The sequence below is a fragment of the Thunnus albacares genome, chromosome 4 (genome assembly GCF_914725855.1).
Source record: "Thunnus albacares chromosome 4, fThuAlb1.1, whole genome shotgun sequence".
Lineage (NCBI taxonomy): Eukaryota > Metazoa > Chordata > Actinopteri > Scombriformes > Scombridae > Thunnus > Thunnus albacares.
Window position 1 is genome coordinate 7,879,976 of NC_058109.1, and position 18,894 is coordinate 7,898,869.

The 18,894-nt window shown below is 41.4% G+C and overlaps 1 protein-coding gene across 6 annotated transcripts; it reads right to left on the reverse strand.

Moving 5' to 3' along the window:
* Positions 1–482: 482 nt before the first annotated feature.
* Positions 483–18,547, reverse strand: ccdc66 (coiled-coil domain containing 66). Of its 6 annotated transcripts, none has more exons than XM_044348190.1 (21): positions 18,367–18,547; positions 17,439–17,497; positions 16,867–16,889; positions 15,734–15,982; positions 15,404–15,644; positions 15,080–15,239; positions 14,334–14,428; positions 13,199–13,260; positions 12,503–12,595; positions 12,059–12,193; positions 8,494–8,735; positions 8,108–8,192; positions 7,855–8,013; positions 7,504–7,564; positions 6,591–6,671; positions 6,224–6,482; positions 5,020–5,239; positions 4,756–4,808; positions 3,887–4,053; positions 3,191–3,321; positions 483–2,066 (listed from the first exon to the last, which is right to left on the reverse strand). In XM_044348190.1, exons 1-21 carry the CDS (start codon positions 18,375–18,377, stop codon positions 1,965–1,967), a joined length of 2,688 nt encoding a protein of 895 aa, XP_044204125.1. In that variant the 5' UTR covers positions 18,378–18,547; the 3' UTR covers positions 483–1,964. The 6 variants fall into 6 exon arrangements, with proteins under 6 accessions (XP_044204125.1, XP_044204122.1, XP_044204124.1 ...); XM_044348187.1 differs by having other exon boundaries at positions 15,395–15,644; XM_044348189.1 differs by having other exon boundaries at positions 15,734–15,985.
* Positions 18,548–18,894: the final 347 nt, after the last annotated feature.

An 18,894-nucleotide genomic window follows, 5' to 3' on the forward strand; every position in this document is an offset into this window, starting at 1 on the left:
AGGGTTTATCAATTATTAATATTAGAATGATTGAAACCATCATGACATTAATGCAGCATTAGAGGAGTTACAATAATCACCAGGTTCTGTCTTGTAAATATTGATCAGGTCACGTCATAATTATGACTATTTGGGTTTTTTTTTAGACTTTTAGTTTTGTTTCTATTTCTTTTAAATATTTTTATGATTTCTGTATTTCAATTTGCTGCTTTATGTGAACCACTTTATAACATGGGTTTTGAAAAGTGCTCTATAAATAAAGATTATTATATTATTATTATTATTACTATATTGACTTGGAGCTAAATAATACAGAAACAATAACGACACATCAGCAGAAGATGCTCGTTCAGAGTAATTAAACAAATTAAATGGATGTTAAGTTATATTGTCATTACATCATCCCTCATATAACCAACTGTAATCAAACAACCGTCTTATGTTGTCTGAGCCGAACACAAAACAGTGTTTGAGGGATTAAATCCTGAGATTAGAGTCATTGCTTTAATTAAATATATTAATAATCATTCATTCATGTGTTCATAAGAGCTTAAGAATATGGCTTCACCTGTTAATGTTCAAGAGTCAGAGGTATAGCTGTAAGAAAAAAGGGTCTCAATGCACTTAACATTATTTATTACATTTGCAATAAATAAAAATACACAACACAGAAGCACAAACTGAAACATGGAACTCCTCTGCCAGCAGGAAGCCACAGAAACCCCCCACCCCCCCCCAAAAAAAACATCTAAAATTCTTGATTTAAAGTCAACTTTACTTCTCTGTAGTAAAGATTATTTGGAAAGTGCATTAAAAATAGAATAAAAAATACAACCTGCACATGAAAAGTTGCTCACCCCGATAAATTCAGTCAGTGAGCAGCACAAAACGAGTTTTATTAATCACATGTTGAGGAGTGAAAACATGAGCGGTCTCTGGAGGAAGCAGTCGTGGTTTCAAGGTGTTGATGTGAGGTAGAACCGATGGAGCAGATAAAAGAAAAGTAACACCGATGACACGGTCGCTTGTAGTGAAATAGTCAAAGTTAAGTCAGCAGCTCGTGTTTGGTTGAAATCACATTTCAGTCGTCAATAATCAAAACCAACAATTTAGAGACACGTCTAGATTTTAAAATCCGGCGTAAAGATGTTTAGACTGAAAGCAAATCATATTTTAGTTACAGTTGCTATGGTGATGTTTATACTGTAGCTAATTATCATAATTCATCCTCATTAACTGCAGGCAGGTTATTAACTACAGTACATATAAACTATAATGTCAGCTGGATGCAGCTGTTGTCATCTGATAAAATCTGCGGCAGATCATCTCCTGTGAGGGGGTGAGGGGCGAAAAAAACCCAAAAAACGGGTCCAATCAAAGTCCGACCACATGAACTTCCTGTTCCTCTGCTGCTTCACAGACGTGACTGTGAACCAGCTGCGTTTTACAAAGTTGTAGCGTTCTTTAAAATCCTTCCCCACGTGACTTCTCAGATGTTTTGGTGTCATGTTTAGCAACAGTCTGATCTACTGACAACACATCAGACTGTTTTATGAACCTGTTTATATGCATTTGAACAGTAGTTTGGTTTTCAAATAAAAAGTTTCAGCTCGAGTCTCCAGCAGCCATGATGACACACATCCGAACCCAGTGGACATAAATGGGTTAAAGTGGAAAAATGTCTAAATTCTCACTGAGCTGTGATTGGTGTATTGAGGGAAAGATGTTGCAGGTTAACAGAAAGATGTAAGTGGTTGCAAACACACACAGATTTTCTTCAGACAGAATTCAAGCACGAGTGAAAAAGTCTCGTTTATCCCGAAGCTGTAACAGTCTGGTTGTTGATGTTCAGGTGACGTTCACAGTGGACAGCTTGCAGTGACCTCCTGTGACCCTCAGACACCACACACACACACACACACACACACGTGGACCAGCCAGGTGCGAAATGTAGTTTCCAGAGGTCACATCTGGTGCGTTGTCGAGGGCGACCGGCGCTGGTTGTCATGGCGCTTCAGTCGAGGGTTCAGATCCGTCTCCAGCTCCCTCTGCTTCTGTAGTAAACCCTGAACACACACAGTGAGGACCCTTATTGAGCGTGTTTACATGCATATTATTGATGAGCTTTTATCGTCTGCGTCTCTGGAGGAGCTCTGTCAAATCTGAGAAAACTGATGATGTCATAGTGATGTCATCAAGGTTATGAATTGGTCTTGGACAAGAGATTCATAACAGAAATCCTGCGTTTAGAAACTGGAGGTGTGGAGTTTTTAAACAGCCAGTCAGGGTTAAATGAAAATAACCCATCCAGTTGCATTATGGGAAATGTAGGATCCAGTGTTTTTGGAGGTCGACTCATATTAGAGCCTCTGCTGCACAGATTTAACCATTGTTTTATTTATTTTTTTAATCTTACAAGTCTCCAAACTTTATTAAAGAGTGATACTGAATAATAAACTAGTAAACAGTCACAACAGATTCTAGTCCTCTGATGACATGAAGCTACATGCTGCAGGTGAACAAACAGTAGAGCTCCACCAACACATAAGTAATAATATTTATTATTGATACTAGTTTAATTGTCCAGTCAAGTTTCTGTTTCGTTTTTTCAACCATGATGTTTGCTGTTTTTTGATTAGTTTATTTCAAAGCTATAAAATGTGTTTTGAAAGAGTAAAGAGATCCTTATTAAAAAAAAATGCTGTTATACCGTTAAAAGATTTAAGGCTACACCTAACAATTATTCTTATTAAATCATCAATCTGATAATTTTTGATTTATTGCATCAATAAAATGTTGGAAAATAATGAAAGTTGCCCCTCACATGTTCTATAGGTGATGTCATCATGTCTAGTTTAGTTTGATCAATGGTCTAAAAACTAAAGACATTTTGTTTGCAATGATATAAAACCATGAAAAAAAACAGCAAATCCACACATTGAAGAAACCAGAGCCAGAAATGATTCAGTATGTTTGCTTGATGAATGACTAATGCAATTACTTGATTATTAAATTCGTTAACGACTAAATTTGTAGTAGATCAACTAATCATTTCAGCCTTAATGTGTTTATTTTTTTCAAAAATCCAGCGCTAGTCAGACTGTACACAGTTTAGGAGATGAACATGGACTGTGTGTGTGTGTGTGTGTGTGTGTGTGTGTGTGTGTGTGTGTGTGTGTGTGTTAGTTACCTGTCGTAGCTGGGCCAGGCCTCTCAGGATCTCCTGCTGTCGGTGTGTGTGTGAGTTACGAAGCAGCTCCGGGTGGAGGAGGGGGTCTCGATGTGATGGAGCAGGAGGAGACGCTGAGCTCTGAGGAGCTTCTGACCAGGAGAAACAAACATTACAAAGTGTTTCACAATAAGACTCAATGACACTATGATGTTTCTCCATGGTGTCATTTTATTATTGGTTCTGACATCTAATCACATGACTGAATCCCTCCTCTGTTGCTCTTCCTGTTCCACCTGTTAAAGGGATTTTTTGGGGAAGTTTTTTTTATCTGAGCAGAGGCTCAAAGGATCGAAGCTCTGTGGCAGATTTGTTATTTTTGGCTACATGAAGATGAGAATAATATGAGAGTGACAAAAGAAAGACTAACAAACACACAAATCTGTGTAACTCAATCTGAATACAGACCTAATAAACAGTTCACACAACCCCTTTAAAAGCTTTAAAACATCTGAAATATCTCGGAATTCAGGACTTGTATGACTTTATGTGTCCACTTTTTACCCCACGACACTTGTCCATTTCTACAACTTTTATTTCCAGAAAAAGTGCTCAAATCTTTTACTTGAATAAAAGTAGTTAGTAGTCCTGCATTCAAGTTTTTACTAAAGTTAAAGTATTATTTGTACAATGTAAGAGTGTTTTTGTGTGTCAGACCTGTGGGGGAGTGAGGAGGGGGTGTGTCTGCAGGCTCCAGTGGGTCCAGGTTGAAGACTTCGTCGGTTCGGACGTAAGGGATGAACTCAAGGGGAGGAGGAGGAGAGGTGGAGGCCTGCTGGCTCTGCACATTGTGTCTGATAGCAGGGACGGGAGGAGAGCGCCCCCTGGAGGACACGACAAAATAAAAACCGCTGACAACAGCTGCTGGCTGATGAGATGTTTTATTTCCAGGAGTTTTAACTGCTTGTTTTTCCCAAAGTTTTAAGATTAGATTTATTTTCAGGATGAAACTGTTCTGTCTGACTCTTTTGAATGTTTCTGTTTCAGGTTTATCAGTTATGCGCCATTCAACACTCAAAAGACTGTTGAAGCATCAAGAGCCGAATTAGAGCCTGACTGACGCTGATATTGATATCAACAATGTTTATAGGACGTTAGAACATAAAAGCAGAAAATGTACAAACATTTTTGATTAGAAACCTTTAAAATTATTTTTTTAAAGAGCAAGTCAAACATACTTTTCTGTTTTTACTTTTCTTTTTCTCATTTCTGTTCCGACATTTGAAGCTATTTGACTGATAAGCAGACTCATAAGACTGAAATCAAGGAGCAACAACCAATTAATGTGCTGCTACTCTCCATTGTAAGGGAAATTCAAAAGAAAATAACAATATAACCTTAACAGGCTATGGAGACTTAACTAAGGGAAAAGATGCTTGGAAAGCTCAGGAAATGAACGACTCCTCCAGTGTCAGCATAAGAAAATAATTTCCTAATCAGAGCTGAGTATGTAAATTACAGGATCATCACTAATCAAGTCTGAAAGCTACAGACTCAGGAGAGGAAAAGACAATCTCCTACTTTACCTTTCAATGTACACAGCTGCAGAGACGCTCTGTCCTCTGGAAACACTCTCCACCTGGAACAGTAAATAATTAACATTAACACACATCCGACCACAGCTGGCAGACACAGACACAGAAAAAATGACTTCATTGTTTGTCAGGAAGTTATTTTGCAGCAAGGACAAGAGTGTTGTTAAAGATTAGATTAAGACGAGATTAATTAAGACAAAAGCAGCTTTTCACAATTCAGTATGAAAGTGTGAACAAAGTCAGGAAGCCTCCTACCCTCCTGGCGGGGCTGGTTCTGGTCTGTGTGGGGTTGGAGCAGAGACGAGGCTCCTGGTTCTGAGGAGGAGGAGGAGGAGGAGGAGGATCGGTCCTGGGCAGACGGGTCCTCTCCTGCAGGGCGAGGAGCTCAGCCTGCCTCTTCAGTCGACTCTCCTGTCTGTTCCTCTGCAGAGCAGCCGGGTAACGCTCCGAGGCCGGAACAAAGCGACGGCTGGGCCTGGAGGAGCAGAGACCAGGGGATCAGACTAAATACTGGTTTCGTGGGTCTGGACTGTGAGACTGTGTGGCCTGAGAGGGTTGAATAAGAACTAGATTTAAACACATTTTTGTTAAGTTATTTTTAAATTTATGGTTCTCAAAAAAATTGAAGATTTTTGAAAGAAAGGAACAACAGAAATAAATTAATTAACCCTTTAACACCCACCTCATTATTGGTTCTGGTCTGGCTTAATTAAAAGAAATTGACTATTTTTGATCAGTAGAACCGTGAGACAAATTTAGATGTTAAGTTTGAAGGATTTATTACACTGTTGGACTGTCAGACTGCTTTAAAGGTTGGGAGACACGATATTTTTAAGGTTAATACATTTTTTAAATAATTTTACTTTTTTCTAGCCAAAATGAAGAAGCTAATGTGTTGAAACACACAGTATATTACATGCACACATAGTACTAGTTATAAAAATCTTAGGAGGGCATTATGTACTAATATAGAGTAACTTCTAGTAACTGGTACCTGGTGGAGTTTCTGACCTTTAGTAGGAGCAGTTTTTTTTTAATGAGCAGGTTCCCTTTTTGTTTGTCTGCTGATCTTTTCAGACTATTCCTCTGATCTACAGGTGGCTGTAATGCACCAACAAATGGAGGGAAGAGAAAGGCTGTAAGCCAGTAAACATGGATGTAAACAATACAGGATTTTAAAAAAACATTTTAAAAAATCTGCTTTGAACATGTTTTTTGTGAGGAAGGATGCAGTCAATGTAAACATGAATTTTTGTTTAGAAAGACTTCTTTAACTAACTACTTATTTTTTTCTTTTCTTGGCCATATATTGCTCCTCAGTCAAGTCCAGTAGGTGGAGGTCAACTGCCTGCCGACCGCCAATAAACACAGAAGAACCAGACTTGTGTGACTTCTTGTTATTAAGAGACAGTAACTGTTAAACAGGTCTGACGACGTCACAGTGACCATGTGTCTTTACCTCTGTGTGTTCCACTCAGGCCTCCTCTTCTCTCTCCTGCTTCTGTCTGTCCTGGCAAACGCGTCATACGGGTCTCCTCCTCTTCCTCCTCCTCCTCCTCCTCCTCCCGCTGGCAGACAGATGTTCTCCTTGCCTGTTCTCACAGCTCGGTTCTTGCTGTTTGGAGGAGCAGCAGACAGAGAAGCAGGCGGCTGGTACTGTGCAGAGACTTCAGGAGTCTGAACTCTGTCTGCTCTGTGCAGGAGAGACGGAGCTGCTTCTACACAGAAACAGAGAAGGACGCATATGACATATTTACATTACATTTACATCATGTGCTCCTTATACACTGGTGTTCTCTGTATGGTAGTAGTAATGGTTCAGTTACCTGTCTGTACAGCAGTGTCTTTTAATGGGAAGACTGGACCGCTGACCTTCTCCTCCAAACGCTCACCCTGTCTGGAAACTTCTGAACACACACAAACACACAGTTAGAGGAGAGATCATATCAATCATCCTGCTAATATTTATGGTGTTTTTAAAGTCTTTTACACACCTGTGAAAAGACCAAAGAAAAAGAAAGATTGTTGCCTTTAATGTCACTTTTAGATCATATGGGATGGTTGGTAGAGAAAGACGCCCATGTTAAGGATTTGTGTGTTCACATCATCAAGATGCTTGTATAATAACTCCGTCAGGGTTGGTCATGTGAAGATTAAAGGATATATATTTTTCTAATTGTAAACAAACCTCATGTACAGAGTCAAACCAATAACGAACTGATCTACTAACAAGTATTGTGTGTGTATCCAAAGCCTGATATATCTTACTCCTCTGTGCCACAGACCGCTGTTGTCGTCCAAAAACTATTAAAAACACATCAATGAGCCACACTGCTGTACTGGGTGACATGTTCCTTCAACACAGAGAATTTTGGCTACAGTAGTTGGTTTAGAAACAGCTCCAAAGACTAAAAACAGTGATTATGTTTTAAGTCTCTGGAGAGTAGTTCTGTGCAGGAATGTGGTTCCGTTTACAGAGCTTCACAACCTCTTGACTTTGTACTACATAGTTAATTTCTCAAAGAACTTCAGTACAAAATGACTGATTTAATTGTAGTTTATCTTTTGATGCTAAAATCACAGATCTATTATAAAAATGTCTTGGGTGACTGGACCTTTTCAGTTGGTCTCAGTCGGTCATTGAACAAATCCAGACAAGCAAACATAACAGAGTTCATTTAAACAGCTGGAAACGTGTGTGAAGGTCACTAAGCCTGATTTTTTTTGTAGTTCAAATACCTCTGGACTCCTGAGTCTCCTCTTGTTTTCCATCATCTTGGTCTTTGTCTGGCTCCTCTGCCTGATGACGCACACACACAGAAGTACTAAGTTAAACATTAATACAACTGCAACTACGGCAAAATTCAAGCTTTACCTTTATTGGAAAATGGTTTAGAGAAAATATATTCAATGACGGTGTGCAGTGAGGACATTTCCACTATCAGCTCTCCATTAAAGGCAAAAAATGCCCAAAAACATATCTTTAAACAATAAAAAAGATTTAGATTTACATTAGAGTAAAGGCTGGGGTCAATGAGAGTCTTCACATACATAGAAAGACAAACGTGTATCTGTGTGTCATTCACAGACCTTCTGCTTCTCCCTCAGTGTGTCCAGCTCATATTGTCTCTGCAGCATCTCCCTCTCCAGTTCCACTCTCCTCTCTTCCTCCTCCTCTTCCTCTCTCCTCCTCGCTTCCTCTCGCTCCCTCTGCCGCCGCCGCTCCTCCACCTGGGCCTCAATTGCTCGCTGGAGGAGGAGGAGGAGGATGAGAGACAGTAAAATATTTAGAAAGCCAACCAATAAAATCTGTGTGGACTCCTCGTCTCCCTCCTCTTCTTACCTGCTGCTCCAGCTGTTTGAGCCTCCTCCTCTCTCTCTCCTCTATCTGGATGGGGTCCAACAGGGCGGTCATGGTCCTCAGGTAGCTGACAAAACAACATTTACTCTTATACGATGCACATATAGACAAGTGACGAATTAAAGGAATATCCTGAATAAATGAGCGGAAAACAAATACTTCCATACTGGAAAGTTCTCTGGATTTGTCATTAATCTGTATGTAGATAGAAAAGCTATTACACACACCGCAAAACAAACTTCTGGGTGGACTGAAGTAAGACGAGGCTATTTTTTTTGTGTAGCACCTTTCACCAACAACAGAAATTCATGCAGGTTTTTTTATAGACTTTCTACCTTCCTCGTGGTCTTTCACTCCTCCCCTCCTACCTGGTTCTGGTCGGGTATCCGCTGGTCATGTCCACGCTGGCTCCTCCTACGCTCTCTGCTCCACAGCTGCTTGTGGCGTCCCAGACCAGGGACAGGCTGGAGGACGGGTCCCACTCCCCTCGCTCGGAGCCACCGTGCGGGGCCGGAGGTGGAGCCGACGGAGCCGACGGAGCCGTGGTCTGGACAGGAAGTCTCCTCTGCAGAGAGTCGAAGTGCGCGGCCCAGAGCTCGTGGTCCTCCGTCTGCAGAGACACCGCGAACGGAAAGACCAGATCATCACGTGTCAGTATGAACACGGAATACAGTAGAACATCAACATGAATCATGATAAATGACTGCAGCTGTCTGGTTTCTACTGTGTCTCTACTCTACCTGTCTGGTTTCTACTGTGTCTCTACTCTACCTGTCTGGTTTCTATTGTGTCTCTACTCTACCTGTCTGGTTTCTACTGTGTCTCTACTCTACCTGTCTGGTTTCTACTGTGTCTCTACTCTACCTGTCTGGTTTCTACTGTGTCTCTACTCTACCTGTCTGGTTTCTACTGTGTCTCTACTCTACCTGTCTGGTTTCTATTGTGTCTCTACTCTACCTGTCTGGTTTCTACTGTGTCTCTACTCTACCTGTCTGGTTTCTACTGTGTCTCTACTCTACCTGTCTGGTTTCTACTGTGTCTCTACTCTACCTGTCTGGTTTCTATTGTGTCTCTACTCTACCTGTCTGGTTTCTACTGTGTCTCTACTCTACCTGTCTGGTTTCTATTGTGTCTCTACTCTACCTGTCTGGTTTCTACTGTGTCTCTACTCTACCTGTCTGGTTTCTACTGTGTCTCTACTCTACCTGTCTGGTTTCTATTGTGTCTCTACTCTACCTGTCTGGTTTCTACTGTGTCTCTACTCTACCTGTCAGGTTTCTACTGTGTCTCTACTCTACCTGTCTGGTTTCTATTGTGTCTCTACTCTACCTGTCTGGTTTCTACTGTGTCTCTACTCTACCTGTCTGGTTTCTACCGTGACTCTACTCTACCTGTCAGGTTTCTACTGTGTCTCTACTCTACCTGTCTGGTTTCTATTGTGTCTCTACTCTACCTGTCTGGTTTCTACTGTGTCTCTACTCTACCTGTCTGGTTTCTATTGTGTCTCTACTCTACCTGTCTGGTTTCTACTGTGTCTCTACTCTACCTGTCTGGTTTCTACTGTGTCTCTACTCTACCTGTCTGGTTTCTATTGTGTCTCTACTCTACCTGTCTGGTTTCTACCGTGACTCTACTCTACCTGTCAGGTTTCTACTGTGTCTCTACTCTACCTGTCAGGTTTCTACTGTGTCTCTACTCTACCTGTCTGGTTTCTACCGTGTCTCTACTCTACCTGTCAGGTTTCTACTGTGTCTCTACTCTACCTGTCTGGTTTCTACTGTGTCTCTACTCTACCTGTCTGGTTTCTACTGTGTCTCTACTCTACCTGTCAGGTTTCTACTGTGTCTCTACTCTACCTGTCTGGTTTCTACTGTGTCTCTACTCTACCTGTCAGGTTTCTACCGTGACTCTACTCTACCTGTCAGGTTTCTACCGTGACTCTACTCTACCTGTCTGGTTTCTATTGTGTCTCTACTCTACCTGTCTGGTTTCTACTGTGTCTCTACTCTACCTGTCTGGTTTCTACTGTGTCTCTACTCTACCTGTCTGGTTTCTACTGTGTCTCTACTCTACCTGTCTGGTTTCTATTGTGTCTCTACTCTACCTGTCTGGTTTCTACTGTGTCTCTACTCTACCTGTCTGGTTTCTACTGTGTCTCTACTCTACCTGTCAGGTTTCTATTGTGTCTCTACTCTACCTGTCAGGTTTCTACTGTGTCTCTACTCTACCTGTCTGGTTTCTATTGTGTCTCTACTCTACCTGTCTGGTTTCTATTGTGTCTCTACTCTACCTGTCTGGTTTCTACTGTGTCTCTACTCTACCTGTCTGGTTTCTACTGTGTCTCTACTCTACCTGTCTGGTTTCTATTGTGTCTCTACTCTACCTGTCTGGTTTCTACTGTGTCTCTACTCTACCTGTCAGGTTTCTACTGTGTCTCTACTCTACCTGTCTGGTTTCTATTGTGTCTCTACTCTACCTGTCTGGTTTCTACTGTGTCTCTACTCTACCTGTCTGGTTTCTACCGTGACTCTACTCTACCTGTCAGGTTTCTACTGTGTCTCTACTCTACCTGTCTGGTTTCTATTGTGTCTCTACTCTACCTGTCTGGTTTCTACTGTGTCTCTACTCTACCTGTCTGGTTTCTATTGTGTCTCTACTCTACCTGTCTGGTTTCTACTGTGTCTCTACTCTACCTGTCTGGTTTCTACTGTGTCTCTACTCTACCTGTCTGGTTTCTATTGTGTCTCTACTCTACCTGTCTGGTTTCTACCGTGACTCTACTCTACCTGTCAGGTTTCTACTGTGTCTCTACTCTACCTGTCAGGTTTCTACTGTGTCTCTACTCTACCTGTCTGGTTTCTATTGTGTCTCTACTCTACCTGTCTGGTTTCTACTGTGTCTCTACTCTACCTGTCTGGTTTCTACTGTGTCTCTACTCTACCTGTCTGGTTTCTATTGTGTCTCTACTCTACCTGTCTGGTTTCTATTGTGTCTCTACTCTACCTGTCTGGTTTCTACTGTGTCTCTACTCTACCTGTCTGGTTTCTACTGTGTCTCTACTCTACCTGTCTGGTTTCTATTGTGTCTCTACTCTACCTGTCTGGTTTCTACTGTGTCTCTACTCTACCTGTCAGGTTTCTACTGTGTCTCTACTCTACCTGTCTGGTTTCTATTGTGTCTCTACTCTACCTGTCTGGTTTCTACTGTGTCTCTACTCTACCTGTCTGGTTTCTACCGTGACTCTACTCTACCTGTCAGGTTTCTACTGTGTCTCTACTCTACCTGTCTGGTTTCTATTGTGTCTCTACTCTACCTGTCTGGTTTCTACTGTGTCTCTACTCTACCTGTCTGGTTTCTATTGTGTCTCTACTCTACCTGTCTGGTTTCTACTGTGTCTCTACTCTACCTGTCTGGTTTCTACTGTGTCTCTACTCTACCTGTCTGGTTTCTATTGTGTCTCTACTCTACCTGTCTGGTTTCTACCGTGACTCTACTCTACCTGTCAGGTTTCTACTGTGTCTCTACTCTACCTGTCAGGTTTCTACTGTGTCTCTACTCTACCTGTCTGGTTTCTACCGTGTCTCTACTCTACCTGTCAGGTTTCTACTGTGTCTCTACTCTACCTGTCTGGTTTCTACTGTGTCTCTACTCTACCTGTCTGGTTTCTACTGTGTCTCTACTCTACCTGTCAGGTTTCTACTGTGTCTCTACTCTACCTGTCTGGTTTCTACTGTGTCTCTACTCTACCTGTCAGGTTTCTACCGTGACTCTACTCTACCTGTCAGGTTTCTACCGTGACTCTACTCTACCTGTCAGGTTTCTACCGTGACTCTACTCTACCTGTCAGGTTTCTACTGTGTCTCTACTCTACCTGTCTGGTTTCTACTGTGTCTCTACTCTACCTGTCCGGTTTCTACTGTGTCTCTACTGTACCTGGCTCTGCAGGACTTTCTCTCGTCTCCTGCGTTCAGTGGCCTCGTCTCTCTGTTGGTTCAGCTCCTCCAGCCAGCGTCTCCTCTGCTCCTCTCTCCTCTCCACACTCAGCACCTCCTCCACTGGAGTGACCTCCTGCACACAAACACAACACAGTTCAGAGTTTTGGATAAAATTAAAAAAAAAAAAAATCTTTGTTTTTGTCATATTTTTGTTTTTTGTTGAGACAGTCAGACGTGTTCATTAAACACTTGTGTGACACCTGTGATTCACTTTGACTGAAGCATAAGAGCAAAATTCTCTTATTCCTAAATTCTTTGGATGAAGACCAGGAGGAGGAGGAGGAGGAGGAGGAGGAGGAGGAGGAGGAGGAGGAGGAGGAGGAGGAGGAGGAGGAAAGGCTGCTCAGTGTGACAACGACTTTTATTAACAGGTCAGATTTACCCCGAGTCTGAGACTGGATCTGATGGCAGCAGGCTGCTCTCTGTGGCTCAACGAGCTCCGAACTGATAACACACTTTCTGTGTCCTCCTCAACCTGAAACACACACACACACACACACACACACACACACACACACACACAAAGATTATGAAATACTTTAGAACAGGGAATAGGTTTCCAAGCTGTGTCAACGTTGGATCCAATCTGATCTCATGTCTTCTCGGGTTGCCAGGGGTTACAGGTTTGATGTTGTACAACATCATGTGTGTCGCTGTTTCGGTTTCCAACCTTTAGTTCAAATGACAACCTGATATTTCACTGAATATATCAGCGACATGTTTTGTTGTTGAATCTCCAGAAATGTTGCACCACATAGAAAGGACTGTTAGTGGTAAAAACAGACTATGACAAAGATAGAAAAGGTTACTACTACTAAAAATTCCAAAATGTCTTTTTTTTTGTGACATTTTTCGCTAAATTTGGATCAACGGCTATATGAAAACGAGGCGATTATCTTCACATTGCAGTATGAGGAACAGTTAGAGCTGTTCTGTTGTTGTGTGTAAATAAAGCTGCTGTGGAGCAGTTAAATGTTCTTGTTCCCACACTGATGAAAAACAAAACAGTTGAAAACAGTAACTAACAACTAGCAACTAACAGAAACTCCGGAGTTCAAACATGAAACACATGACATACCTGCAGTCTGCCAGGAGCTGAACACTGCTGCTGCTGCTGTTGTTTCAGTGCCACCTGCTCATCTAACACACACACACACACACACACACACACACACACACACACACACACACACACACACACACACACACACACACACACACACACACACACACAAAAGATTTCATTTGTCAGAATCGCTTTAATAAACTGCTGCACCCAACAGTTATTTTTTTAGTCTCAATTGTATCTTTTTTGATTGGTTAATTATTTCGGGCGTAAATGTCACAAATTATAGCAGTGAGTCCATTTATATCTGGCTGCTCAACCTCCCACACTAGTTCTGACTGACTGGGAATATTTGTGTGGGACACATTTAGAACAAGGTTGGAGTATGAAACGCCTTCATTATCTGTTAAGCATGTTTTGGCGACGGCCTGGAGACAGAAAATTAAAAGCCATTAATCAAATGCAATAGTTTGTAGGCTCTAAACTTTGCTGTATTTAAAGCAGGATCAAATGATTTTTTCTGGCCACTCGGGGGCAAAAGAAAACCTTAACAAGCTGGAAACACACCTCTGGCATATTATCACCTTGTAAAGTATAAAGCGAACATGTTAGCAAACAGTTGCATATTTTCACATCCAGCAGCTACTAGATGTTCTACTTTCTTCACCAGCTGGTCGCTAACTTTGTCTGTCTGTCATTTGGTGCTGGGCAGGAAGTGTTCAATGGGTTTATCAGAGCTGGTTTGCTGAAAACAAAGAGACTGAATCATAAATGTGCTGTAAAAACAAAACTATGAGCGAAAAGAGCCTAAAAAGCTCTGTAGAGCTGCAGAGTTGGTGAGAACTCTCTGTGGGTTCAGAACTACAGGTGTCACCTTTCACATTACATGTAGGCTTTTTAATTCCTTGTTGATATCAAAAATATGTCTGTCTGCTGTTTGGTGCGGGACGATGGGCTTATCAGAGCTCGTTTGCTGCTGAAAACACTGAACCAAAACAGTAAATATGCTATAAAACCAAAACTATGCCTGAAATGAGTCTAAAAAGCTCTGAAGAGCAGCAGCGTCGGGGAGACGTCTCTGGGGTTTGTTGCTATAATTAATATGAATATGAATTACTGGAGCATTAAAATGTTTGTGTGTGTTTACTTAGTTCTCTCCTCCACTGAGCCTTCTTGGCGTCCATGGCAGCTCTGCTCTCTGACTGTCGCTCCTCCAGCCAGCTGAACAGACACCCAGACGACCTGAACAACAGTAGTAACAGTCTGCTTTTAACACTTTAGAAGTACGGAATACAAAAAAATTAATTTGCTCACTATAGGAGCACAATGGACCTGACCTGCACTAATACTGCTGACATGTCTTAAACAATAGAAACAAATGAGTAAACTGAGCAACTAAATTTTGTGTAATTTTAGTTGACTTAAGAGAAAACAAAGCTTATTTTGCTTCCTGTACAATTCCAATAGAGGACAGAGCCAGAGCAGCAGTAGACAGGACATCTACTAAATCATGCTGAACAACACTAAACATCTTGTTGTGTTTTATTAATACTGTGAGGAAGTGGAACGTAGGTCTGGTCCTATTTTGTCTGTGACCTCTGACCCTTACTTCTGTTTGACTGTATTAAAGGTCATCTATAGAGATAAGTTTTCATGTTCATATTAGGGATTTCTGGCACAACTTCACTGCTTCCGAGGTGCATGGAGAGTGGAAAAAAGTCTGAAGAGGTCAAAACACCGACACTCATAAGCCTAAAACACACTGATCTCACAATAAAGTTGTTCTTCAAACTTCAAGTGTGGAGTTTCGACCTCTTCATAAATGTTTTGTTTATCCAGAGGAACTCTGTTTTGTCAGCAGGACAAACATCTTGTTGAGGATGAGCTCCTCACCTGTTATCTTTATCCTGTGAGGCTCCTGTTGTATCAGTTACTCCTCCCTTCTGAATTTCTTCCCCTCCTCCTCCTCCTCCTCCTCCTCCATCTTCCTCCTTCATCTCTCCTCCTCCTCTATCATTCGCTGAAGAGCCAGATTTTGAGTCCGTTTCATTTCCTAATAAAGAAAAAGACATGAAGTTGGGAGAGTCTAGTGTCCGATATGAATGGGCACCTTATCAATATAATTTTGTGGATTTCAGCCACTGTTGTCTGAGTTTATAATGTCCAGTAGTTCCCTCTGTGTCTTTCTCAATACTAACTTTCACTCACTCTCAGTACCGTTGGTCCTGTGGTCCTCTGGTGGGTGTTGGCCATTGCTGGAGGTCTGGACGGTGTTGAGGATGTGCTGCAGCTGCTCACTGGTCAGACACACCACATTATCCTTCAGTCCTGTGTCCCCACTGGGCAGCGTGTCCTTTAGTCCCGCCTTTCCACCACTTCGATTCTGAAGCGCTCCTTTTTTCCCATTGGCTCTCCGGGATCCAACGGTGGAGCTCTGTTGGTGTCTGTCTGACTTCACCTTCAGCACACACACACACACACACAGCAGATGAATGTGCTGTCAAAAGAAGAGTCAAGATTAAAAAACAAAGACAGCATGAGATTTACCTTGGGTTCAGCTTTAGCACCGCCTCCTGCTGTGTGATGCTCCCGTGTTTTGGATGTTGTCAGAGTGGTGCTTTTTCCCCCGTCAGCAGTGGTGCTGGAGGTGAAGGAGGATGCTGCTCCTCCTGCCTTGACCCTGCGGTCTCTGTGCCTCCCTGCCTGCTGCCTGGCTGGACGCTCCACCTGCACCTCCTCAACACAGGACGGCTGCCTGGAGCTCAGGATGTTAGCTGCTCTGGGCCTGAAGGACAGCTGCTGTGTATGTTAAATTAAATTATGTCAGACAAAACCATAAGAGGTAACACCCGGATTGTTTGAGTTTTCCTATCAGCATTTTTGCCAATTAGAAACATAAACCTGTGCTGTTTACTACAATCTGTGGACACCACGGTCCACTTACTTTTGGTCTGGTTCTGGGTTTTCCAGGTTTGGTTTTGGTCGCTTATTTCCAATGAAGGGAAATCTTAATGCTACAGCATACGATGATATTTTAGACAATAGTGTCCTGGTGTCCAGTTACTAATTGAAGTGGTTTTCCCAGTTTGGTGTGAAAGAGCTCGACTGGCCTTTACAGAGCCTTAACTTCGACCCCATCCAACACCTTTGAGATGAGCTGGAACGCAGACTGTGAGCCAGACCTTATCATCTAACATCAGTGTTGGACCTCACTAATGCTCTTGTGGCTGAATGGGAACAAACCCCTGCAGCCAGGTCCCAACATTAATGTCCATGGTTTTTCGAAAGATAACTATCACATATAGCCTGAATGTTCAGGTGTCCACATACTTTTGGACATATAGTGCATGTCTAGCTCATTGTCACATTGCAACACATTGCGTGTTTGTTCCATTTTAAGCTTCACTGATTTCCTGGAAGCCAGAATTAGTTTCAAAATGCAATAAAAGCAGCTAAGAGACAAAAATATGGAGTACATTATTTTAATGTGCACAATTACTGAGCTGTTTCCTAACATTTCTAATGAGACACTAATTTACAGTGAGGAAGTCTGTGAATTTAAGAAATTTAACCGATATGTGGTGGCACAGAACGTTTCTGCAGAGCAGGTCATATATTCCTATTTAGTCTTTAATGTGTAGAAATGCAGAATTGTAATGGCCAGGCTGTAAGATTCTTACCTTTACTGGATTCTTCTCAACACCTGCAGTGGAGGAAAGACGTAACAGTGAACAGCCATTAATATTACACATCCACATGCACACAGTTCATATTCCCTGATACCATTGTTGGAGTGAAATAAAGTGATGCAGAAAACTGGTTTAGTCTCACAACTCAGGTGTAGAAAATCTATAACAAATTATTTACCTAACCTGTGTGGATATGAGGGTTGTGTGTTATCAAAATGAACTGAAAACTATTAGTAATCAACTAAAAAAATAAAACACAAACTACCCTTGTTAAAGTTAAGCTGTTTAAAATAACAGTATGTGCAATATGTACATGTAATGAGCATGACAATGTTTTGCAAACATCAAAAATATATAATTTGAAGATTAAGTGTCATTGCATGGAAATTACAAAATACAAAACAGCACACTAATATCAAAATTTATTATCAAAATTACTAATTGATAATAATCAACAGTCGTTGACATATAGTATTTTAATTGACAGGACCTGATGTGAAGAGCAGATAAGTGAGTGAAGCTTCCCTGGACTACTAAAGATATAAAAAGCTGAAGCCTCTCACCATGACTGAGTACAATCAACTTGGGTTTTCCATTTTCAAGTTCAAACAGCAAGCCATCTCTGTTCACAAAGACACAAAATATCTGAGTGAAAAACAGATACATGATAACATAAAAAAGTAAAAACCAGACTGAACATGTTATTGTATTCTGTATTGTGTGTATAGTACAACAACTTTAAATGTCTCTAAATGTCTCCAATTGTCTTATAGTATTTTATTTTGTTGATGTTTTTCCTGCAAAAACACTTTTTGTGGGACAAAAATGAACTAAACTGAAGAGGCTGCTCAGTGGAAAAGTCCAAACATGGGATCAGAATCACAGAAACAGCCCCGAGTTAGTACTGGATTTGGTGGTCAGAGGTGGTGGAGGTCTCAATTATCCAAATCCTGATTGCTTGACAGTAGTTTGTCATGATGACATTGATGCAGAGACACAACAGTACATATTGTATCAAGTTGCCAGGTAATTACAGTACATAGTGTCACAGGTGCAGATGCAGCACAACAAAACTCAAACACTATGTAACCACAGACAATATTAAACAATGTTACAGATTTACATGAACTACTTTGATTTTTCTTTCATGCCTCCCCTGTTTCATATAATTTGGCTCTGGTAGGTGAAAATGATGCTTAATGAAATTAACAGGAACTCTTTCCACGCCTGTAACTCATTAGTGTTTATTTACAACGAAAAGCAAGAATGTGGGCTAAAGGCGACACGTTGTTGTTGTTATTATCTGCACTGTGCATGTATGAACAGTTATGTTGCGTGTTTTACGAAAAGCGTTTACTGTTTGTTCACGTAGATAACGCTGTACAATAATGTAAAGTATAATAATCCCCCTGCATCTCACTGCGACACATACCGTCAACGTGTTAGCCTAGCTAGCTAAGCTTATTGTTTATCTGAAAAAAACAGACTCACCCGAGATTCATGCCTACAGAGTGTTTACCGAGACGGCGGCTTGTTCACCGGCAACCTTATAAAAACAGAAACGGACGGTTAATAAATGATTTATAATTGGAGGAAAGCGCTTTTGTCCAGCCCTGGCTGACCGCACTGCCTGGCAGGCTGCAAGGTCCTGGTTGTTAAATTGTGTATGTTGGTTGCTGTCAACGACCAAGAACGGCTTCACTGATTGGTTAATTTTTTCTTCGCCGCAAAATGAACAGCCAATCAGACGTATTCATTCGAACGTTTACGTTAGCCGATGATGCATTTAGTGTGACTGGGAATTTATTTAAAAATGGTGAGCCTGGGAGCCAAAATATAACGATTACTTGTTACAGCTTAATACTACTGCTACTGACGGTTACATACTAAACAATTAGCGCTGCTAATATTCTGTAAAAAATGGCCAGCTGCTAAAACCTATGACTTATGACCTAAAAACTATGCATTTGGCATTTTCATGTGGACAAGGTAACGCTCTATGGTGTCTAAGCTTTTCAA